Source organism: Tachyglossus aculeatus, chromosome 15, assembly GCF_015852505.1.
Source record: "Tachyglossus aculeatus isolate mTacAcu1 chromosome 15, mTacAcu1.pri, whole genome shotgun sequence".
Classification (NCBI taxonomy): domain Eukaryota; kingdom Metazoa; phylum Chordata; class Mammalia; order Monotremata; family Tachyglossidae; genus Tachyglossus; species Tachyglossus aculeatus.
Window position 1 is genome coordinate 13,548,788 of NC_052080.1, and position 26,037 is coordinate 13,574,824.

Sequence of the window (26,037 nt, forward strand, 5' to 3'; positions counted from 1 at the left end):
CGGGCTAAATCCTCATTTCCCCTCCCCGCTGTCTCCTTTGTGTCACCTATGCACTTTGCTGTGTACGCTTTAAGCATTTTGATACGCACCCCACAACGCTGCAGAGAAGCAGTGTGGCTTAGTGGATAGAGCAGGGCTGGGAGTCTGAAGGACCTGGGTTCTGAGCCTGGCTTCGCCGCTTGCCTGCTGGGTGACCCTGGGCAAGTCACTTTACTTCTCTGGGCCTCAGTAACCTCATCTGTAAAATGGGGATTAAGACTCTCAGCCCCATGTGGGGCAGGGACTGGGCCCAACCTGATTAACATGTATCTACCCCAGTGCTTAGAACAGTGCCTGGCACATAGTAAGCACTAAACAAGTACCACAATTATTCATTATTAGACTGTGAGCCCACTGTTGGGTAGGGACTGTCTCTATATGTTGCCAACTTGGACTTCCCAAGCGCTTAGTACAGTGCTCTGCACACAGTAAGCGCTCAATAAATACGATTGATGATGATTATTAACACTTATACCTATCTGTATATTCTGCCATTTCCCCTATTTCTACTTTATTTTAATGTCTGTCTCCCCCTGTAGATTGTAAACTCCTCGTGGGTAGACATCATGCCTGTTGTCTCTTGTATAATGTCAGTCAATCATGTTTATTGAGTGCTTTCTGTGGGCAGAACACTGTATTAAGCGCTTGGGAGAGTATAATATAAAAATGAACAGACTCATTCCCTCATTCCCAAGTAAAGAGTAAGCCCTCAATAAAATACCAATGATTGATTTTTTTTTGAGGGGGGGCAGGGGTGTTGGGAGAGACAGTATTTGTTAAACGCTATGTGCCTGGCACTGTACTAAGCGCTGGAGGAGCTATTAAGTAATCAAGTTGGACCTGGTCTTCTACCTTCTGTTCATAAGATGAACAGAAGAAGAACAGGAGAAGCAGCATGGCTCAGTGGAAAGAGCCCGGGCTTGGGAGTCAGAGGTTATGGGTTCTAATCCTGGCTCTGCCACTTGTCAGCTGTGTGACTTTGGGGAAGTCACTTCACTTCTTTGGCCCTCAGTTACCTCATCTGTAAAATGGGGATGAAGACTCTGAGCCCCATGTGGGACAACCTGATTACCTTGTAACCCCCCAGCACTTAGAACAGTGCTTTGCACATACCGCTTAACAAATGCCATTACTATTATTATTATTATTGCAACATGTTTCCCAAAACTCATTTTAGTTCCTCAATTGGCTGTCATGTCTCTGCGGAGATGGTAAGGAAATACTCTGGGTATGTCTAGGGAAGACAGTTCACAGCACAAGATTAAGTGGTGTGTAATCTGTCTTCGGATGGCAGGGAATGCTTGCATTTCATAAAACTTGCTGTGGCCTGTCTCTCTAGTTTAGCATCTATCATTGCAATTGGCCTCTGTGGTACTAGATGATGTTTGCAGTCAAAAAGCAGATAAGTTTACTGGAATAGCCATAAAACATTTTAAAACATGATGCAGAACTTATGCATAAACCTGATCTGCACCTCCATAAAATTCACCTTTTGTTCCTGTTGCTTTAATGTCCCAAATCTCAGCAGTGGTCTAGTCTGTTTTACTCAGTCTGTTTCACTTGGTTAATTAAAAAAAGTCACGTTTGAAAACTTCAAAGATCGAAATGCAGTAATTCTCTTACCCAGCTTGTAAAAATTCTCAGCTAAAAATGAATTTGTCTTTAATCCTGAGAAGGTGTTAGGCATTATTTATTCCTATTATTGTTATCATCATCATTTATATTATGGGAAGGGAACATGCCTGCTAATTCTCCTGTACTCTCCCAAGGGCTTAGTACAGTTCTCTGCACATAGAAGGTGCTCAATAAAAACCATTGATTGATTGATTCAGTATGGTATTTGTTAAGTGCGTACTATGTGTTGAGCACTGTTTGAAGCACTGGGGTAGATACGAGTAGATACTTCTAGACTGTGAGCCCACTGTTGGGTAGGGACCGTCTCTATATGTTGCCAACTTGTACTTCCCAAGCGCTTAGTACAGTGCTCTGCACACAGTAAGCGCTCAATAAATACGATTGAATGAATGAATGAGTTAATCAGGTTGGCCACAGACCCTGTCCCACAAAGGGCTCACGGTCTAAATAGGAGGGAGTGGGAATTAATCTTCATTTTAGAGTTGAGAAAACCGAGGCACAGAGATGTGAGGTGACTTGCCCAACGACACAGAGCAAAGCAAGGCAGAGCCAAGATTAGAACCCAGGTCCTCTGACTCCCAGGAGCGCACTCTTTCCATTAGGCCAGGCTGTTTATGGATTAGTATATGGATTAGTATATCACGTATGTTAGTTGGGAGTGCTCTTTCCAGCGGCTTGGAATTTGATGCAAACACAGACAACCACAAACTTGAATTGCCGAAACTGACTTGACTCGTCGAGTTGTCCCCGATCCATAGCGACTCCGTGGACGCATCCCTCCCAGTGCGTCCCACTTCTGTCAGCGATTGTTCTGTAATGAATCCAAAGATTTTTCTTGGGAAAATTACGGAAGTGGTTTACCGTTGCTTCCTTCCGCGCAGTCAAACTGAATCTCCGCCCTCAACTCTCTCCGTGCTGCTGCTGCCCGGCATGGATATGTTTGGACTTGTAGCGGATGGCCTTCCGCTCGCTAGCCACCGTCCAAGCCAATCAATCAATCAATCAATCAATCGTATTTATTGAGCGCTTACTATGTGCAGAGCACTGTACTAAGCGCTTGGGAAGTACAAATTGGCATCACATAGAGACAGTCCCTACCCGATAGTGGGCTCACAGTCTAAAAGGGGGAGACAGAGAACAGAACCAAACATACCAACAAAATAAAATAAGTAGGATAGAAATGTACAAGTAAAATAAATAAATAAATAAATAAACAGAGTAATAAATATGTACAACCATATATACATATATACAGGTGCTGTGGGGAGGGGAAGGAGGTAAGGCGGGGGGATGGAGAGGGGGACGAGGGGGAGAGGAAAGAAGGGGCTCAATCTGGGAAGGCCTCCTGGAGGAGGTGAGCTCTCAGCAGGGCCTTGAAGGGAGGAAGAGAGCTAGCTTGGCGGATGGGCAGAGGGAGGGCATTCCAGGCCCGGGGGATGACGTGGGCCGGGGGTCGATGGCGGGACAGGCGAGAGCGAGGTACAGTGAGGAGATTAGTGGTGGAGGAGCGGAGGGTGCGGGCTGGGCAGTAGAAGGAGAGAAGGGAGGTGAGGTAGGAGGGGGCGAGGTGATGGAGAGCCTTGAAGCCCAGGGTGAGGAGTCTCTGCCTGATGCGCAGATTGATCGGTAGCCATTGGAGGTTTTTGAGGAGGGGAGTGATATGTCCAGAGCGTTTCTGGACAAAGATAATCCGGGCAGCAGCATGAAGTATGGATTGAAGTGGAGAGAGACACGAGGATGGGAGATCAGAGAGAAGGCTAGTGCAGTAGTCCAGACGGGATAGGATGAGAGCTTGAATTAGCAGGGTAGCGGTTTGGATGGAGAGGAAAGGGCGGATCTTGGCAATGTTGCGGAGCTGAGACCGGCAGGTTTTGGTGACGGCTTGGATGTGAGGGGTGAATGAGAGAGCGGAGTCGAGGATGACACCAAGGTTGCGGGCTTGTGAGACGGGAAGGATGGTAGTGCCGTCAACAGAGATGGGAAAGTCAGGGAGAGGACAAGGTTTGGGAGGGAAGACAAGGAGCTCAGTCTTCGACATGTTGAGCTTTAGGTGGCGGGCGGACATCCAGATGGAGATGTCCTGAAGGCAGGAGGAGATGCGAGCCTGGAGGGAGGGGGAGAGAGCAGGGGCAGAGATGTAGATCTGGGTGTCATCAGCGTAGAGGTGATAGTTGAAGCCGTGGGAGCGAATGAGGTCACCAAGGGAGTGAGTGTAGATTGAGAACAGAAGGGGACCAAGCACTGAACCTTGGGGAACTCCCACAGTAAGAGGATGGGAGGGGGAGGAGGAGCCTGCAAAAGAGACTGAGAAAGAACGACCGGAGAGAATGCCAGGAATGGACTGGATAGGCCTCTGCTAGAACAGTGCTTTGCACATAGTAAGCGCTTAACAAATGCCATTATTATTATTATTATTATAGCCGAGACTGGTAGAGGACTGGAAACTCTCCAGGTGCCATCCTGAGAGGGGGAGACTGACTTAGTGGCTTGGAAACTTAGAGTTCCGGTAAATAGGCAAATCATGATATTGTAAATCGTTCCCAGATGCAGGTGGCTCAGTGAACTAGCAAAGACTTGTTTCCTCAGCTTTCCTGAAGCCTAAATGCTTCTCTGAGAAAATAAGATCCAGCACTAATGGAGTGAGTGAGCGGGGATATTTCATCGGGGAACGATTGAATGTTGGCTCTAGACATCTTGGTGCACTAACCAACCGAGAAATGGAGAAGTACATTCCCCTTCGTGACATTTTTTACAGGAAGCGAGGGGAGACTTGGGGATTTTCTTAAAGCTGATAAATAAAGGGGAATTTCATTCTCACAAGGGTAGCAATTCTTAAAAACTACAGACGTCCACATGCAAAAGGAAAATATCTCATGAGTTGTTTCAATAGACTGTGAGTCCGTTGTTGGGTAGGGACCGTCTCTATATGTTGCCAACTTGTGCTTCCCAAGCACTTAGTACAGTGCTCTGCACACAGTAAGCGCTCAATAAATACGATTGAATGAATGAATATTAGATGGGATCAGGGGAATTCCTTTTACAAGAAGCTCTGGAAAAAATATCTAAATTGAAGCAGTACGGCTTAGTAGATAGAGCACCAGCCTCGGAGTCAGAAATACTCCTGGTTCTGCCGCCTGTCAGCTCTGTGACTTTGGGCAAGTCACTTCCCTTCTCTAGGCTTCAGTTCCCTCATCTGTAAAATGGGGACTGAGACTGTGAGCTCTAAGTGGGACAGGAGCTATGTCCAACCTGACTATTTTCTATCTACCCCAACACTTAGTACAGTGCCTGGCCCATTGAAAGCGCTTAAGAAAGAAAAACCATTGAAAAACCAAAAGAGAAATCAGTCAATCCGTCAATGTTATTTAATGGGTGCTTACTATTTGCACAGCACTGATTTAGGCCCTGGGAGAGTACAGTGCAACTGAGCAGACCCATTCCCTGCTCACAACGAACTTGGAGTCTAGAGAAGACTGTAATTAAACTGCACCCCATTTTAACAGCAACTGTTCAGCTCTGGTTGATCTGCTTATCTTTAAAAAGCACACAGACTTGTCAAACTCCTTAGTACAGGATGCCATCTTAGTGCTTTGCCGTCTTCTGTGCTTTTTAGTGTAATAATAATAATATTGGTATTTGTTAAGCACTTACTGTGGGCCCGGCGCTGTAATAATAATAATGGTGGCATTTGTTAAGCGCTATGTGCAAAGCACTGTTCTAAGCGCTGGGGGGGATACAAGGTGATCAGGTTGTCCCATGTGGGGCTCACAGTCAATCCCCATTTTACAGATGACGTAACTGAGGCTCAGAGAAGTTAGGTGGCTTGCCCAAGGTCACACAGCTGACAAGCGGCGGAGCCGGAATTAGAACCCATAATAATAATAATGGTGGTATTTGTTAAGCGCTTACTATGTGCAGAGCACTGTTCTAAGCGCTGGGGGGGATACAAGGTGATCACATTGTCCCACTTGGGGCTCACGGTCTTAATCCCCATTTTACAGATGAGGTGACTAAAGCACAGAGAATTTAAGTGGCTTGCCCAGGGTCACACAGCTGACAAGTGGCGGAGCCAGGAATCAAACCCATGACCTCCGACTCCCAAGCCCGGGCTCTTTCCACTGAGCCACGCTGCTTCTCTGTACTGAACGCTCAGTTGGATACGAGCAAATCAGGTTGGACACAGTCCCTGTCCCACATGGGGCTCAAAGCCTTCATCTCCCCCTCTTCCCCCTCTCCATCCCCCCATCTTACCTCCTTCCCTTCCCCACAGTACCTGTATATATGTATATATGGTTGTACATATTTATTACTCTATTTATTTATTTTACTTGTACATATCTATCCTATTTATTTTATTTTGTTGGTATGTTTGGTTTTGTTCTCTGTCTCCCCCTTTTAGACTGTGAGCCCACTGTTGGGTAGGGACTGTCTCTATGTGTTGCCAATTTGTACTTCCCAAGCGCTTAGTACAGTGCTCTGCACATAGTAAGCGCTCAATAAATACGATTGATGATGATGATCTCCATTTTATAGATGAGGGAACTGAGGCCCCGAGAAGTGACTTGGCCAAGGTCTCCCAGCAGACAAGCGGCAGAGCCAGGATTCGAACTGACTCCCGAGCCCGTGTTCTAACCATTAGGCCACGCTGCTGTCTTGGCGTAGAAACGGGGGAGCCGGTCATCGGGGTCCGCTCACCCGCCGTCTCTGCCTCTTCCCAGCCGCTTCTACACCCCTCAAGGAGCCTACGCCCAGAGCAAACTAGCTCTTGTGATGTTCACGTACCAACTCCAGCAGCTGCTGACTGAGGGCGGCCACCACGTCACTGCCAACGCCGTCGACCCCGGCGTGGTCAACACGGACCTCTACAAGCACGTCTTCTGGGGCACCAGACTAGTGAAGAAGATCACAGGCTGGCTGCTTTTCAAGGTAATCAAACCTGTCTGCTGTCCCTTTGGCTCCGAAACTGAAACTCTTTACTGTGGGCTTTAAAGCACTCCATCAGCTCACCCCCTCCTAGCTCAAGTATCCGCTCTCCTACTCCAATGCAGCCCACCCATTTCGCTCCTCGAACGCCAACCTGTTCGCTTTATCTTGATTTCTTCTATCTCGCCGCCGGCCCCTCCTGCCTCTGGCCTGGATCGCCCCCGCCCTTTTTCTATCCTATTTATTTTATTTTGTTGGTATGTTTGGTTCTGTTCTCTGTCTCCCCCTTTTAGACTGTGAGCCCACTGTTGGGTAGGGACTGTCTCTATGTGATGCCAATTTGTACTTCCCAAGCGCTTAGTACAGTGCTCTGCTCATAGTAAGCGCTCAATAAATACGACTGATGATTGATTGATATACGACAGACGATCCCTCTCCCTCCCCTTCAAAGCCTGCAAAAGGAGGAGGCCTTCCTTGACTAGGCTCACATTTCCTCTTCTCCCACTCCATCCCACGTCACCCTTGCGCTTGGATTTTCACCTTTTATTCACCCCTCCCTCAGCCCCACGCCCCTTACGTCCGTATCCACCATTTATATATTTCTCTTAAGGTCTGTCTCCCCCTCTAGACGGTAAACTCGCTGTGGGCAGGGAATATGTCTATCAACTCTGTTGTGCTGTACTCTCCCAAGTGCTTAGTACCGTAAGGAAACGCTCAGTGAACAAGATTGACCGATGGATTGACTGATCGGTGTGTAGATCCCGGCTTCGCCAACTGTCAGCTGTGTGACTTTGGGCAAGTCACTTAACTTTTCCGTGCCTCAGTTACCTCATCTGTAAAATGGGGATTAAGACTGTGAGCCCCCCATGGGACAACCTGATCACCTTGTAACCTCCCCAGTGCTTAGAACAGTGTTTTGCACATAGTAAGTGCTTAATAAATACCATTATTATTCCACTAGGTGAGCGGAGAAGAAAAGAAATCCTCTCCTCCGTGTTTTAGGTATCTTGGTTTGGCATTCTGGTTGCACGGAAATCAATGGCAGGGATAAACCCTCCTCTCCCAGTTCCCCAGACGGAATCCATTCTCCCTGGCCCAGCCCCTGTTCCACTCTGACATACAAAGCTGCATTAACCCGGTGCCAAATAACCCCACCCCATCTTCATCCTCTAAGGCAAACCCCTGCCTTGGTCTTTGAAATGATAAGTCCAGCGTATTACATTGAAAACGGGAACTGTCCGGAGAGAAATGGTCCGTCAGGATGAAACGCAAGGGTCTCAAGTTTAGATGCCTTGAAAGCGATTCCTTCTTTCAGCTCAGAGGCTGTCAAAAGCCTGTAGACTCTCAATTACAATTATGATGGAAGCTTACTCCTGGAAACCATGTCTCTAAGACAAACAGTTTAGGGGTGCTCCTTTGGCCTCAGCCAAAAGCAACGTCAAACTGAAGCCCGACAAACTCGAAATGTTCCCTCTTCCTCCTTGTGGAGATGTTCTTTGGGTCAGAGGTCAGGTATAAACCTTCTCTAGACTGTAAGCTCCCGAGGGCAGGGAATGCGCCTACCAACACTGTTAATAGTAATAAGAAAAAGAAGAACTGTGGTATTCATTAAGCGCTTACTAGGTGCCGGGCACTGTACTAAGTGATGGGGTGGACACAGTCCGTGTTCTCACATGGGGCTCCCACTTTAATCCCCATTTTACGAATGAGGTAACCGAAGCCTGGAGAAGTGAAGTGACTTGCCCAAGATTAAACAGCAGATGAGTGGAGGTGCCAGAATTAGAACCCAGCTCCTTCGGACTCCCAGGCTTGAGCTCTCTAACCACTCAGCAACGCCGCTCCTTCCTGCTGTGTTTCATTATCGGGGTCATTTCGCCCAGTAGAGAGAGAGCTGGTTGTTTGGGCAATTAAAACCTTGAAGGTTCCTTTGGGATGAAGGATGATATATAACATTTTAAAGAGAAATAATTGCTCTAATTACTATTTTGGATCCTCGGCTGTTTCCCTCGAGTATAGTGCTTTATGTTTCGCCGGCTTGGCTTTTTAGCTGGCTGAACAATCATAACAATAATATCATCTCCAGCAAAATTAAACCTTGGGAATCATTCTTTCTACGTGAATCTGTAGAGGATTATGATGGGAAAAAATAGCTGTTTCTAATGTAGCTGCCATTTTTAATACCCTGAGCTCATTCATTCATTCAATCATATTTATTGAGCACTTACTGTGTGCAGAGCGCTTGGGAAGTACAAGTTGGCAACATATAAAGACGGTCCCTACCCAACAGCGGGCTCAGTCTAGAAGGCGGAGACAGACAACAAAACGTATTAACAAAATAAATAGAATAAATATGTACAAGTAAAATAGAGTAATAAATATGTACAAACATATATACACAGTGATGAATATAGATAGCACACCCCTTTAAATGTTTATCACAACCAAAAATGTGGTAACCCAGTTTTCTGAATATGCATATGCTAGGTATCTAAGCATGGGGACTTTATTTCTGAGCAGTAGTTGCCCCAAAATCAATCAATGGTGTTTACAATAATAAGAATAAGAATGGCATGTATTAAGCCTCCTGAGATGCGGGACTCACCCTGCCCCAGTTGGCCACGAAGAGCCCAGTTTGAGTGCCACTCGAGAAAGGCCGTGGGCTCTCAAAATCGGAGAAACGCAGCGTTCTCCCCAGTGCCCAAATGTCACAGTCGTCGGCCCCGGATAGATGAGTGCGTGTTGGTTACACAATGCTGTGTGTTGGTTACACAATGCTGCAGCACCTTACCACACCCCCTGCTGTGCTTTCTTCTTGTGGGAGAGCCAAACGCATTTTCTACTCAGAGGGCAGCAAATGGGGCAGACATTCAAAAGACATCGCTGACAGCGGTTTGGCCGGCTTATTTTGGCCGATCGACACCGAAACGTGGGACTTCTGCTTTCCTTTCTGAACCCAGCGAAGCCCAATGGTGTCAGAGGCCTGAATGGCTTTTTTCGCCGGGAGCAGGCAGGTGGAGATTGGAGGCAAGTGAAAAGCAGGGTTTACCAACACACTTAATAACAATAATAATAATGATAGCATTTATTAAGCGCTTACTAGGTGCAAAGCACTGTTCTAAGCGCTGGGGAGGTTACAAGGTGACCAGGTTGTCCCACGGGGGGCTCACAGTCTTCATCCCCATTTTACAGACGAGGGAACTGAGGCCCAGAGAAGTGAAGTGACTTGCCTGAAGTCACCCAGCTGACAAGAGGTGGAGCCGGGATTTGAACCCATGACCTCTGACTCCTAAGCCCGGGCTCTTTCCACTGAGCCACACTGCTTCCGAGTCACAAAGTCAGAGAACGGAATTCACAAATACCTGGGCGCCGACCCAAAACGAGGGGGTAAGCCCAGAGTTAAAGTGGACAGACATGTGTTTTCCATCCTCTCCCCCTCGTCCCCGTCTCCATCCCCCCCATCTTACCTCCTTCCCTTCCCCACAGCACCTGTATATACATATATATGTTTGTACATATTTATTACTCTATTTTACTTGTACATATCTATTCTATTTATTTTATTTTGTTAATATGTTTTCTTTTGTTGTCTGTCTCCCCTTTCTAGGCTGTGAGCCCACTGTTGGGTAGGGACTGTCCCTATATGTTGCCAACTTGTACTTCCCAAGCGCTTAGTACAGTGCTCTGCACACAGTAAGCGCTCAATAAATACGATTGATTGATTGATTGTTGGGGAAGGAGATAAGCAGTGTGGCCTACAGGATGGAGCCTCGGCCTGGGAATCTGAAGGACCTGGGGTCGAATACCCGTTCTGCCACTTGCCTGCTGCCTGCTTTCGGAAAGTCACTTTACTTCTCTGAGCCTCAGTTTCCTCACCTGAAAATGGGGATTCAACATCTGGTCTCCCTTCTACTTTGACTGTGGGCCCCATTTGGGACAGAGACTGTGTCCAATTCTCCTGTATAACAATTGTGAATTTGTTAAGCGAGTATTACCTGACAAGCACTGTTCTAAGCAGTGGTAGATAAAAGACGATCAGGTTGGACGTAGTCCCTATCATTCTTTCATTCATTCAATCAATCATATTTATTGAGCGCTTACTGTGTGCAAAGCACTGTACTAAGCGCTTGGGAAGTACAAGTCAGTAACATATAGAGACGGTCCCTACCCAACAGTGGGCTCACTTAGGGTTTACAGTCTTCATCAACATTTGATAGATGAGGTACCTGAAGCCCAGAGAAGTGAAGTGATTTGCCCAAGGTCACACAGCAGACAGGTGGCAGAACCCTAGCAGAGTGCCTGCCACACAATTTTTATTATTCCAAAACAGACCTATTGCCTTTTCCTCTCCACCTCCCTCCGCATTTCTGTAATAATAATAATGGCATTTATTAAGCGCTTACTATGTGCAAAGCACTGTTCTAAGCGCTGGGGAGGTTACAAGGTGATTAGGTTGTCCCACGGAGGGCTCACAGTCTTAATCCCCATTTGACAGATGAGGTAACTGAGGCCCAGAGAAGTTAAGTGACTTGCCCAAAGTCACACAGCTGACAGTTGGCAGAGCCGGGATTTGAACTCACGACCTCTGACTCCAAAGCCCGGGCTCTTTCCAGAGAGTTTATCTGCCGAGTTTCCCATACGAGCATCAACCCTTGCAAGCATTCACTTCCCTTCTGTGGATTTCTGATACCGTATCCTCTCAAATCCCAAATGATATTTGCGTGGCTCAGTGGAAAGAGCCCGGGGCTTTGGAGTCAGAGGTCATGGGTTCAAATCGCAGCTCCACCACCTGCCAGCTGTGTGACTTTGGGCAAGTCACTTCACTTCTCTGGGCCTCAGTTACCTCACCTGGAAAATGGTGATGAAGACTGTGAGCCACCCGTGGGACAACCTGATCACCTTGTAACCTCACCAGCGTTAAGAACAGTGCTTTGCACATAGGAAGCGCTTAATAAATGCCATCATTATTAATATTATACTTTCCTCTGCTTGTGTGTGGGGCTATTATCTCATTTTGAATGAAAAATTGCTGCTTTATTTAGAAGACCTAAAGGCAAAGTAGAATGACTCTGTCTTCCCAACTTAAATGTATCAAGACATTTATAAGCTATCTGTGTGGGATGAACACCACCAAACCATGGGACTGTAGAGAAGCGTGGCCTAGTGGCTAGAGTGCGGGCCTGGGAAACAGGAGGACCTGGGTTCGAATCCCGGCTCCGCCACTCGTCTGCCGTGTGCCCTCAGGCAGCTCACTGAAGTTTTCTAGGCCTCAATTCCCTCATCTGGAAAATGGGGGTAAAGACTGGAGTCCCATGTGGGACATGGACTGGGTCCAGCTTGACTAGCTTGTATCTACCCCAGTGCTTACTACAGTGTCTGGTGCTTAAACCATACCCCCCTCCCCGCCCCAAAAAAATGTGTTTGTGGAATCTTTGGAGTCAGAGGTCATGGGTTCAAGTCCCGGCTCCACCAACTGTCAGCTCTGTGACTTTGGGCAAGTCACTTCACTTCTCTGGGCCTCAGTTCCCTCATCTGTAAAATGGGGATTAAGACTGTGAGCCCCATGTGGGAGAGCTCACCTCCTCCAGGAGGCCTTCCCAGATTGAGCCCCCTCCTTCCTCTCTCCCTCCTCTCCCTCTCCATTCCCCCACCTTACCTCCTTCCCCTCCCCACAGCACCTGTATATATGTATATATGTTTGTACCTATTTATTACTCCATTTATTTTACTTGTACATATTTATTCTATTTATTTTATTTTGTTAGTATGTTTGGTTTTGTTCTCTGTCTCCCCCTTTTAGACTGTGAGACCGCTGTTGGGTAGGGACTGTCTTTATATGTTGCCAATTTGTCCCAATTTGTACTTCCCAAGCGCTTAGTACAGTGCTCTGCACATAGTAAGCGCTCAATAAATACGATTGATTGATTGATTGATTGATTGCCAACTTGTACTTCCCAAGCGCTTAATACAGTGCTCTGCACACAGTAAGCGCTCAATATGATTGATATCCCCACTCATATCCCCACAGTGATAATCTGAGACCAGACAATCTCACACTCACATTTCCCATTCTAATCGATGCGACTATATGAATTATTCATCTATAATAAGGGAAATATGACTTGGAAACTGAGCGAAGTGAAAACCCGCAAAACAAACAAACAAACCAGTTCCAGAATCCCAGCTAGTGGCATTCTAGGACAGTTGGGCAAACACTAGGAAAATGCCAAGCTTCAGAAAACAGACAGCACACATGGCCTCCAAGAGGGTTTTGTATTTGTTATTGTTGCTTTACCTGAGGCAAGAAGGATTCGCTCTAACTTTTCCTCTCTCTGAGCTCGACTCTTGCCTTTCAGGGGAGGATTTAACAACAAGAAATGTGGACTAGAGGAAAGAGCCCGGGCATGAGAGTCACAGGACCTGGGTTCTAATCCCAACTCCATCACCTGTCTTCTGGGTGAACTTCATTTCTCTCAGCCTCTGGTTCCTCATCTGTAAAATGGGAATTAACTCCTACTTCCTTCCACTTAGACTGTGAAACTCAAGAGATGGGGACTGGGTCTTTCATTTATTAATTTAATCGTATTTCTTGAGCGCTTTCCATGTGCCAAGCACTGTGCTAAGGGCTTGGGAGAGTACAATATAACAATAAACAGACACATCCCCTGACCACAATGAATTTACAGTCTAGAGGTCCAGCCTGACTGCCTTGTATATCCCCATGGCTTAGTGGAAAGAGCACCGGCTTGGGAGTCAGAGGTCATGGGTTCTAATTCTGCCTCTGCCACTTGTCAGCTGTGTGACTTTGGGCAAGTCACTTAACTCTGTACCTCAGTTACCTCATCTGGGAAATGGGGATGCACTGCTTAGAACAGTCCTTGGCACATAATAAGCACTTAACAAATACAATCATTATTATTATTACAGTGCTTGGCACATTGTAAGTGCTTAGCAAGTACCATAATTATTTTTATAAAAAGACATAGGGCAGATAAAGGAATGGCAGTCAATGTGCCTTTGGGGGCTAAACAAATGGAATGGAAATTAATATCAGTGACTTGGGTATTGAGCACTTGCAGCGTGCAGAGCACCATACTAAGCGTGTGGGAGAGCAACAAGACAACAGAGGTGGTAGACGTTTTTCCTGCCCACAAGGAGTTTACAGTCTAGAGGGGGGGATGGACACTAAGACGGATAAATGTACCAGTAATAATAATAATGATAGCATTTGTTTAGTGCTTACTATGTGCAAAGCACTGTACTACGGAGAAGCAGCGTGGCTCAGTGGAAAGAGCCCGGGCTTTGGAGTCAGAGGTCATGGGTTCAAATCCCGGCTCCGCCACTTGTCAGCTGGGTGACTTTGGCAAGTCACTTTACTTCTCTGGGCCTCAGTTACCTCATCTGTCAAATGGGGATGAAGGCTGTGCGCCCCCCCCATGGGACAACCTGAACACCTTGTAATCAATCAATCAATCAATCAATCGTATTTATTGAGCACTTACTGTGTGCAGAGCACTGTACTAAGCACTTGGGAAGTACAAGTTGGCAACACATAGAGACGGTCCCTACCCAACAGTGGGCTCACAGTCTAAAAGGGGGAGCCAGAGAACAAAACCAAACATACTAACAAAATAAAATAAATGGAATAGATATGTACAAGTAAAATAAATAAATAGGGTAATAAATGTGTACAACCTCCCCAGCGCTTGGAACAGTGCTTTGCACATAGTAACCACTTAATAAATGCTATCATTATTATTATTATCATTGTTACTATTAGTACTAAGCGCCGGGGCTGAGGGTGGGGTGAATAAATCAATCGATCGTATTTATTGAGCGCTTACTGTGTGCAGAGCACTGTACTAAAGGGGATAGATCCAAGAGCTAGGGTGATGCAGAAGGGAGAGAAAGTAGGGGAAATGAGGATTTAGTCCGGGAAGGCCTCTTGGAGGAGGTGTGATTTTAGGTGTGCTTTGAAGGTGGGGAGAGGGGTGGTCTGTTTTATAAGAAAGGGACAGGGAATTCCAGGCCGGAGGAAATTTGCCGGGGGGATTATCACCCGTGAAGGCAGCATTAGCATAACTGGTTTAAATTCTCTTATGGATCGCTCCCACCACCTTGAGTAATAGAGAAGTCAGCCCCCTCCTCTCCACACCCCACAAAACAGCCTACGGAAAAATTCCCTTTCATTTCCAATGTTAGAACACCTGCTTTGCCTGACGACTTCCCTTCTCGGTTTCTTATTTATATGGGAATCGGGGTGAATGCATCCAAGGGAACAGGATTCCAAACACCCCCCAGACCCCCACTAAGATCCCTGGATCTAGGCATTTGCAGGGAGTCGAAAAACAGCAGGCTCTGGTTGATGGAGCCCGCTTGGGAGTCAGAAGGACCCGGGTTCCAATCCCACCTCTGCCACTTGTCTCTGTGAGACCTTGGGCAAGTCACTTCACTTGCTAGGCACATAGTAAGCACTTAACAAGTACCATAATTACTATAGAGAAGCAGCGTGGCTCAGTGGAAAGAGCCAGGACTTTGGAGTCAGAGGTCAAGGGTTCGAATCCCGACTCCGCCACATGTCAGCTGTGTGATCTTGGGCAGGTCACTTAACTTCTCTGGGCCTCAGTTACCTCATCTGTAAAATGGGGAGGAAGACTGTGAGCCCCACGTGGGACAACCTGATCACCCTGTATCCTCCCCAGCGCTTAGAACAATACTTTGCACATAGTAAGCGCTTAAGAAATGCCAATTATTATTATTATTATTCTCTGGGCCTCGGTTACCTCATCTGTAAGATGGGGATTGAGACTGTGAGCGGCACGTGGGACAGGGACTGTGTCTAACCTGATTTGCTTGTATCCACCCCAGCCATTAGTACAGTGCCTGGCACATAGTAAGCGCTTAACAAATACCATAATTATTAATTATTATAAAGTCCATGTGGGCAGGGAGCAGGTCACATATTTATTCTGTATTTTCTGTAGAAATTTATTCTATAGAATAATTTCTTCTACTACTACTACACGTGTGTATCAGTCAGTCAATCAATGGAGCGCTTACTGTGAGCAGAGTAATAATCTCTTTGATGAAACATTTTGACCCTCCTTTGTGATTTCCAGTCTAGTCACCTTGGCAGGATGTGGCGAGGGCGGGTGGCTCAAAAGGAAAGGGAGAGGTAGAAAGAGGGAAACCAAAGACCGAGAAAGTTCAACAGTGTTCATTTTCGAGTACGTGAGTATCCCTGGATGACTGGATTTTAAATTAGTCACTCACAGCGGTTCTTAATTTCTATAATAACAGGGAAGAAACATTACCAGTCTCCTTCCAAGAAATAGCTCCCCAGTGAAAACAGCACTAAAATAATAATAGTAATGATGGCATTTCTTAATCAATCGTATTTATTGAGCGCTTACTGTGTGCAGAGCACTGTACTAAGCGCTTGGGAAGTCCAAGTTGGCAACATATAGAGACAGTCCCTACCCAACAGTGGGCTCACAGTCTAGAAGATGGCTTTTCTTAAGCGCTTACTATGTGCGAAGCACTATTCTAACAGATTTCTGTGTTTGGAGTCAGGTGCTCCAAAGGAAAATTGGGTGTTTACGTATCAGTAGAAATCAGCATGTTAATTTTATCAAAATATTTTTCCACAACAATAATAAATATAGCAATAAACAGACACATTCCCGGCCCACAGCAAGCTTATAGTCTAGATAAGCAATGTGGCTTAGTGGAAAGAACCTGGGCTTGGGAGTCAGAGGTCATGGGTTCTAATCCTGGCTCCGCCACTTGTCAGCTATGTGACTTTGGGCAAGTCACTTCACTTCTCTGGCACTTAGTAAGAGCTTAATACCATCATCATCATCATCGTTCTCTGTGCCTCAGTTACCTCACCTTTAAAATGGGGATTAAGACTGTGAGCCCCACGTGGGACAACCTGATGAACTTGTATCATCATCATCAATCGTATTTATTGAGCGATTACTGTGTGCAGAGCACTGTACTAAGCGCTTGGGAAGTACAAATTGGCAACATATAGAGACAGTCCCTACCCAACAGTGGGCTCACAGTCTAAAAGGGGGAGACATAAACCAAACATACTAACAAAATAAAATTGTATCTACTCCAGAAGTTAGAACAGTGTTTGGCACCTATTGTTGGGTAGGGACCGTCTCTATATGTTGCCAACTTGTACTTCCCAAGCGCTTAGTACAGTGCTCTGCACATCATCATCATCATCATCAATCGTATTTATTGAGCACTTACTATGTGCAGATCACTGTACTAAGCGCTTGGGAAGTACAAATTGGCAACATATAGAGACAGTCCCTACCCAACAGTGGGCTCACAGTCTAAAAGGGGGGAGACAGAGAACAAAACCAAACATACTAACAAAATAAAATAAATAGAATAGATATGTACAAATAAAATAAATAGAGTAATAAATATGTACAAACATATATACATATATACAGGTGCTGTGGGGAAGGGAAGGAGGTAAGATGGGGGGGATGGAGAGGGGGTCGAGGGGGAGAGGAAGGAAGGGGCTCAGTCTGGGAAGGCCTCCTGGAGGAGGTGAGCTCTCAGCAGGGCTTTGAAGGGAGGAAGAGAGCTAGCTTGGCGGATGGGCAGAGGGATTGGGGGCATTCCAGGCCCGGGGGATGACGTGGGCCGGGGGTTGATGGCGGGACAGGCGAGAACGAGGTACGGTGAGGAGATTAGCACATAGTAAGTGCTCAATAAATACGATTGAATGAATGAATAGCACAGTCAGCACTTAACAAATGCCATCATTATTATTATTAGAGGGGGAGTGTCTAATAATAATAATAAATATTATTTTTGTCATCGTGCTTTTTCTTATTATTCCCATCATCCCCTCTCCCGCAAAGAGCCCGGATGAAGGGGCGTCCACCTCCCTGTACGCGGCCTTGTCCCCGGAGCTGGAGGGCGTCGGGGGCTGTTACCTGTACGAGGAGGAGAGGACCAGGTCTGCCCACCTAACCTACGATCAAGAGCTGCAGAGGAAACTCTGGGCCCAGAGTTGCAAAATGGTGCGGATTCCGGACGAGGTCAACAGAAAGGACCCGAAGAAGAAACCGCCGCCTCTCTCTCCCGGGGACAGGCCTGGAGCGCCTTGAAACCCCGTCTGGCCCCACTAGAGACAAGGTCCCTGGTCCCCCCGGAAATATTAATCATTATAATGATAATAATTGTTCTTGTTAAGCGCACTTACTTATGGAAGCAGCGTGGCTCAGTGGAAAGAGCACGGGCTTTGGAGTCAGTGGTCATGGGTTCAAATCCCGGCTCCGCCAATGGTCAGCTGTGTGACTTTGGGCAAGTTACCTCACTTCCCTGTGCCTCAGTTACCTCATCTGTAAAATGGGGATTGGCTGTGAGCCCCCTGTGGGACAACCTGATCGCCTTGTAGCCTCCCCAGCGCTTAGAACGGTGCTTTGCACATAGTAAGCGTCTAACAAATGCTATTATTACTATTACTATGTGCCAAGCACTGTTCTGAGCTCTGCCGGGGTGGAGAAGGGGGGGCTCACCGTCAATCTGTATTCTACTGATGAGGTAACTGAGGCCCGGAGAAGTGAAGTGACCTTCCCAAGGTCACACGGAAAGGGTTCCTCTCCCTGCCCTCCCCGGGGGAAGACCACCCCAAGGAGGAACGTCCAGCCCCACGTCCGGGATCCGCTCCGTATCCCTCGCGTGATTAAACAAACGAGAAATTCTCCCCGGCTTCCGCCTGCTTCCTCTCGCTCACCTCTGCGGGAAGGGTCTTTATGCGCTTGGGCGAGCCATTTCACTTCTCTGTGCCTCAGTGACCTCCTCTGTAGAATAATACTAATGGTATTTGTTAAGCGCTTAGGACGTGCCGGGCACTGTTTTAAGTGCTGGGGTGGAGCCAAGCAAATCATCATCATCATCAACCGTATTTATTGAGCGCTTACTGTGTGCAGAACACTGTACTAAGCGCTTGGGAAGTCCAAGTTGGCAACACCTAAAGACGGTCCCTACCCAACAGTGGGCTCACAGTCTAAAAGGGGGAGACACAGAACAAAACCAAACATACTAACAAAATAAAATAAATAGAATAGATACGTACAAGTAAAATAAATAAATAGAGTAATAAATATGTACAAACATATATACATATCGAGTTGGACACAGTCCCTGTCCCATGTGGGGCTCACATTCATTCATTCAATCATATTTATTGAGCGCTTACTGTGTGCAGAGCACTGTACTAAGCGCTTGGGAAGTACAAGTTGGCAACATATAGAGACGGCCCATCCCTACCCAACAACGGGCTCACAGTCTAGAAAGGGGAGACAGACAGCAAAAGTCTCAATCTCTGTTTTAAAGATGAGGTAACTGAGGCACAGAGAAGTTACGCGACCTGCCAGGGTCCCACAGCAGACAAGTGGTGGAGCCGGGATTAGAACCCATGACCTTCTGGCTCCCAGGCGTGCTCTATCCACTAGGCCATGCTACTTCAGGGACATTAAGACCGGGAGTCTTTTAGACTGTGAGCCCACTGTTGGGTAGGGACTGTCTCTATATGTTGCCAATTTGTACTTCCCAAGCGCTTAGTACAGTGCTCTGCACATAGTACGCGCTCAATAAATACGATTGATATGATGAGTCTCATGTGGGACAGGGACTGTGTCTGACCTGAGTTGCTTGTATCTACCCCAGCGCTTAGAACAGTGCCTGGCATGTAGTAAGCGCTTAATAAATACCATAGAAAAAACCAAAAACCTGAATTAGATAGTAGCTTGTACTCCAGCACTTAGTACCGTGCCTGGCCACATAGTAAGCGCTTAATAAACACCATAAAAAAACCATAATAGACCAAATCACACTTATTCACTAGACTCCGTCTTCATCCCGCAAGTGATTGCGACTGAAACGAAAATTAAGTTCTGTCCTGACGTCGCTCTCACCGCCCTGGAGAAATTACACTTGGAAAAACAGGATTATAATTGATCTGAGGGAGTAAACGAGAGGTAAAATTGGACCATCTGCTTTACAAGCGGTTGCCGTAATACTTGAAAACGAGCCAGAGGAAACTGGCTTCCAGGAGACTCATTCATCGGCCAGATGGAGCTTTGGGATAGAGCTGTTAAGACGGCATAAAGGGTGGGTCGGAGATGCTACATGACACTATTTTTTAAAAAAAACATTCAAAACCCTGCTGATTTTCAGCTGTAGCACACCTCTACCCACTTCCAAAGCCGAATCCGTTGGCAAATGACTGATATAACCACAATCCAAGGATGCTGCCGCTGATGGGATTTGTTAAGCGTTTACTATGTGCCAGGCACTGTACTAAGCAAATCGAGCTGGACACGGTCCCCGGCCCGTGAGGGGCTCACAGTCTAAATCCCCCTTTTACAGATGAGATGACCGAGGCACAGAGAAGGGAAGCGGCTCGGAAAGAGGACACAAATGCGTGCTTCAGATTGAACGTAAATTAAGGCAGAAGACATGCTTTGGTGTCTTTATAGAGGGTCATTGAGAGAGCGGTAGCAGAAGTTGTGATGGTGGTGTTAGTAGTAGTAAAACTGAGAAGCATCGTGGCTTAGTGGAAAGAGCCCGGGCTTGGGAGTCAGAGGGCATGGGTTCTAATCCCGCCTCCGCCACTAGCCTGCTGTGTGACCTTGGGCAAGTCACTTAACTTCTCTGTGCCTCAGTGACCTCATCTGTAAAATCGGGATTAAGATTGTGAGCCCCTACGTGGGACGGCCTGATTACCTTCTATCTACCCCAGCGCTTAGAACGGTGCTGGGCACAAAGTAAGCGCTTATAAAATACCATAATTACTGAGAAGCAGCATGGTTTAGTGGAAAGAGCACGGGCTTCGGTGTCAGAAGTCGTGGGTTCTAATCCCGGCTCTGCCACTTGGGAGCTGTGTGACCCTGGGCAAGTTACTTAACTTCTCTGGGCCTCAGTTACCTCATCTGTAAGATGGGGATGAAGACGGTGAGCCCCATGTGGGACAACCTCATTTCCATGTATCTTAGAACATAGTAAGAGCTTAACAAATACTAACATTATTGTTCTCCTCTGTGCCTCAGTTTCCTCATCTGTAAAATGAGGATTAAGGCTGGGAGCCCCATGTGGGACAAACTCATTTCCCTGTATCTTAGAACATAGTAAAAGCTTAACAAATACTAACATTATTATTCTTCTCTGTGCCTCAGTTTCCTCATCTGTAAAATGAGGATTAAGGCTGGGAGCCCCATGTGGGACAGGGGCTGTGTCCAACCCGATTAGCTTGTATCCACCCCAGTGCTTAGTACAGTGCCTGGCACATAGTAAGCACTTAACAAATACCATAAACTAACTAAATAAATACCATGGGTTGATTGATTCATCTAATTGAGACCAGAATCACAGAGTGTTAATTAATCCCTGTGGTCAGGAAATGTGCCTGCCAACTCTGTTCATTCATTCATTCAATCGTATTTATTGAGCGCTTACTGTGTGCAGAGCACTGTACTAAGCTCTTGGGAAGTACAAGTTGGCAATATATAGAGATGGTCCCTACCCAACTCCCAAGCACTTAGATAAGTGCTCTGCACACAGTAAGCGCTCAATTCATTTATTCATTCAATCGTATTTATTGAGCACTTACTGTGTGCAGAGCACTGTACTGAGCACTTGGGAAGTACAAGTCGGCAACATATAGAGACGGTCCCTACCCAACAACGGGCTCACAAATCTAGAAGGGGGGAGACAGACAACAAAACATGGAGACAAGTGTCAATAAATACAATTGATTGAGTGATATGATACAGTTCACAATGGAGAAATTATCATCATCATCAATCGTATTTATTGAGCGCTTACTGTGTGCGGAGCACTGTACTAAGCGCTTGGGAAGTACAAGTTGGTAACATATAGAGACAGTCCCTACCCAGCAGTGGGCTCACAGTCTAAAAGAAATAGAAATACCCATGCTGAATTTCATGCCTAAAGATCAGCACCCTAAAACCTCAGAGTTTGAGCCGCAAGAGAGAGTTGAAAGGTTCCATTGTGAATCCGATTCCTCCTTTCCTCTAGACCGAAAGCTCGCTGTGGGCAGGGAACCTGTCTACCAACTCTGTTCTAGTGTACTAAGTGCTTAGTACAATCATCATCATCAATCGTATTTATTGAGCGCTTACTGTGTGCAGAGCACTGTACTAAGCGCTTGGGAAGTACAAGTTGGTAACATATAGAGACAGTCCCTACCCAGCAGTGGGCTCACAGTCTGAAAGAAACAGAAATACCCATGCTGAATTTCATGCCTAAAGATCAGCACCCTAAAACCTCAGAGTTTGAGCCGCAAGAGAGAGTTGAAAGGTTCCTTTGTGAATCCGATTCCTCCTTTCCTCTAGACCGAAAGCTCGCTGTGGGCAGGGAACCTGTCTACCAACTCTGTTCTATTGTACTAAGTGCTTAGTACAATGCTCTGCACACGATCAATGCCATTGATCATGAAGGTGAGGGATCTCGATTCTACTATTTACGGATTCCCCACTTGGCTTGCGTGAAAGAAGCCAGACCCCTGCCTTGTCTCTGAATTAGTACCGAAACTGGTCTGTATCCCAACCGGGCTCCATCCTCCGAGCGTGGGATTTCATTCCGTTTGAAAATCGGCCCTTCTGAATCACAAAGGGAAGACGGGAATCACTGGTATTGTAGCGGCATTTTGCTGCCAGTAATTTCCAGGCACACGCGGGGTGTCGGGGAATGATTTCTGAGGATTATTTGAGTGCCTGCATATCGTTTCCTCGAGGCAGCCGACAGCTGCCTAGAAGACTTCCCTTCACGAAAACCCACAGATGAACTTCAAGTGGGCTGCCTGCCAGGAAAGCTGCGACCCGTCACATTCGGCTCTGACGGGAATTGTGCTTTGGGCTACAGGTTGCCTTTCCGAAGTCCCGAGTGGAAATACTGTGTTTTGTAGGAGAAAAAGGCAAGGACTTCATTTCTGTTTTCCTGATTTCCTGGTCAACTGACGTAATCCTAGTCAATATTTAACACTGGGAGACCTAATTTATGACCACTATTTAATCCTCCTAGACTGTTAGCCTCTTCATCATTATCAGTGATATTTATTGATTACTTACTGCGTGCAGACCACTGAACAACACACCAAGATGCTTCTTTTGCTGTGGTACTGAGCAGAATGGGGTTCCGGTGAAAAAGCGGCAGAATTAGATAAAATACCCTTGGCACTTCTTTGTTGGTTTCTATGGCATTTAAGGGCTTGCTATTTGCTAGGCATTGTTCTAAATGCTGGGGTAGATAAAAGGAAATCAGAGTGGATCCAGTCCTTGTCCCATATTGGACTCCTGCTGACCCCATCCTGCTTCCAGCCTGGAATGTTCTCCCTTCCCAGATTCACTCATTCAGTCGTATTTACTGAGCGCTTACTGTGTGCAGGGCACTGTAATAAGCGCTTGGGAAGTACAAGTTGGCAACATATAGAGATGGTCCCTACCCAACAGTGGGCTCACAGTCTAGAAGATCCAACAGACAATTGCTCTCCCCACCTTCAAAGCTTTATTGAAGGCCCATCTCCTCCAGGAGGCCTTCCCTGACTAAGCCCCTCACTTTCCTCTTCTCCCACTCCCTTTTGTATCGCTTTGACTTGCTCACTTTATTCATCCCCCCTCCCGGTCCCACGCCACTTAGGTCTATATCTGTCCTTTCTTTGTTTCTGTTAATGCCTGTCTCCCTCTCTAGACTGTAAGCTTGTTGTGGGCAGGGAATGTGTCTGTTATATTGTTCTGTTGTACTCTCCCAAGCGCTTAGTACAGTGCTCTGCACACAGTAAGCGATCAATAAATATGACTGAATGGATGAATAAACGACTCACAGTCACAATGCCCATTTTTCAGATGAGGTCACTGAAGCACAGAGAAGTTAGGCGACTGGCCCAAGGTCACACAGCAGACAAGTGGCAGAGCCAGGATTAGAACCCAGGTCCTTCTGGCTCCCAGGCCCGTGCTCTAGCCACGAGGCCGCACTGCTTCTCGTGGTTCCTCACCTCTCCCAAAGCCCACCTTTATAAGGGTTTTGATTCCCCCTTCTTTCCAACTGGAAGTGAATACCATCGCAATGCCGGAATTCTTTCGTCATCGGGTAATTTATTATTCTTAACATCATCTCCTGCGTTACATCACACCATTTATGTCTTGAGAATTTCCTCGGAGAGATTCCCCGACTCATCCGTCTGAAACGTTTCCTCCCCTGCCATGATCACGGAATTGCAACCATGTCTCTGAAAGGAGCCAATTTACTTTAATTTCAGCACCAAGTGCCGAAATATATGATCTGTCAGAATATGCGGGCAATTTTTAAAGACCCAGAATTGAGAAACAATAAGCGTATGCGCTCAAAAATGTCACCCAAATTAATCAGGAGGCGCCTGGGTCTGGAAACGTATCGAAATGCAAAACGTCAGAATCAGTTGTATTTTTTGAGTGCCACTGTATTAAGCACTTGGGAGCATACAATATGACAGTTAGTAAACATGTTCCCTTCCCACAATAAGCGCACAGTCTAGAGGGAAAAAACGTCAGACCCTAATCCATGGTGATTTTTGCACAGAGTAACTGATCCTCCCTGCCTAGGATTCCGTCCCTGACTGTGACATATTGATGTTTGAAGGAACTATGCGCTGTCTTGGACATCTTGTGAATTTTCCTGACATTTAGTTAACGCACTAAATTATTGAAGCCTTATCCTTCATGTTTGAGTTTGCTGTTTCGACGGTCGGCGTTACCGATAGAACCAACCTGTAAAATGGGGGTGAAGACTGGGAGCCCCATGTGGGACACGGACTGTGTCCAACCTGATTAATTTATATATTCCCTAGTGCCTCACACACAGTAAGCGCTTAACAAATACCATAATAAAAAAGAAGTTAATGGCCAGCGCTCATCTCCTGCCTCTCCCTAGTCCCATTCCTATCCAAATTCTATGTACAGTGCTCTGCACATAGTAAGCGCTCAATAAATACGATTGATGATTCCTATCCAAATTCTAAGAACGGGTCATATGCACCCACCGTCTTCATTTCCTCTAGGCTGAAAGCTCATAACACTGGGCTGTAAGCTTATTGTGGGCAGGGAGTGTGTCTGTTATACTGTTCTACTGTCCTCTCCCAAGCGCTTAGTACAGTGCCCTGCACTCAGTAAATGCGATTGACTGGCAATTGCCTGATTGACTGACTTTCTGTCCACCCACTCTTTTTTCGATGCTCTGTGATCTGGCTATCTTCCCTCTCTGACTCTGTAGCGATTGCTAGAAGCTCGTTGTGTTTTACTGTTCCATCACTCCTCATGTATCCGTTTCCAGTTCTTTTCTACTATCTGCGATATTTATATTAGTGTTTGTCTCCCCCTCTAAACAGGAAGCTCACAGTGGGCAGGCCTGCTAATTCTGTTGTATCGTAATAATAATAATGGCATTTATTAAGCGCTTACTATGTGCAAAGCACTGTTCTAAGCGCTGGGGAGGTTACAAGGTGATCAAGTTGTCCCACTGGGGGCTCAGTCAATCCCCATTTTACAGATGAGGAAACTGAGGCACAGAGAAGTTAAGTGACTTGTCTTAATCCCCATTTTACAGATGAGGGAACTGAGGCACAGAGACCTGCCCAAAGTCACACAGCTGACAATTGGCAGAGCCCGGATTTGAACCCATGACCTCTGACTCCAAAGCCCATGCTCTTTCCACTGAGCCACGCTGCTTCTCTGCGCTTAGTACAGTGTTCTGCATATTGTAAGCGCTCAATAAATACCACTGATCGATCGACTGATCCGCACTCCCACAGCTTCAACGACCACCCGGGTTCTAATCCAGGCTCCATCTCTTACCTGCCGTGTGACCTCGGGCAAGTCACCAAATTTCTCTGGGCCTCAGTTTCCTCATCTGTAAAATGGGGATTCAATACGTATTCTCCTTCTCCCTCAGACGGTGGAGCCCCATGTGGGACATGACTGTGTCTGACCTGATTATCCTGTAATACTACTACTACTAATAATAATTGTGATATTTGTTGAACACCTACTATGTGCCAGGCACTGTACTAAGCCCTGGGGTGGATACAAGCAAATCGGGTTGGACCAACCCCAGCGTTTAGATCAATGCCTGGTAAATAGTATTTATTTATTAAGCACTTACTATGTGCCAAGCACTGTTCTAAGCGCTGGGGAGGTTACAAAGTGGTTAAATAGTAAGCGCTTTACAAATACTGACATCATCGTGATCAATGTCAGACAATAAGACAAAGGTTAGCATATCAATGCGTGGCCAAACAAGAATGGCTCCAACTCTTCCAGGATGGTTTGGCAACAACTTTTTTCCTCCACGGCAACACCCACAGATTAATCTGCTTTCAACACAGAACAAATTGGCTGCAGATTAGAAAACAGGAGG

At 46.4% G+C, this 26,037-nt stretch overlaps 1 protein-coding gene across 1 annotated transcript in view; it reads left to right on the forward strand.

Annotated features, from left to right (window-relative positions):
• Positions 1 to 17,815, forward strand: part of DHRSX (dehydrogenase/reductase X-linked) — a gene marked incomplete at its 5' end in the record, with an annotated part of 79,049 nt that extends 61,234 nt beyond the window's left edge. The window contains 2 exons of the mRNA XM_038757090.1: positions 6,393 to 6,600; positions 17,484 to 17,815. Of these exons, the coding sequence (XP_038613018.1) occupies positions 6,393 to 6,600; positions 17,484 to 17,732 (457 nt within the window). The remainder of the gene's footprint in view (positions 1 to 6,392; positions 6,601 to 17,483) is intronic.
• Between the last annotated feature and the right edge of the window lie 8,222 nt (positions 17,816 to 26,037).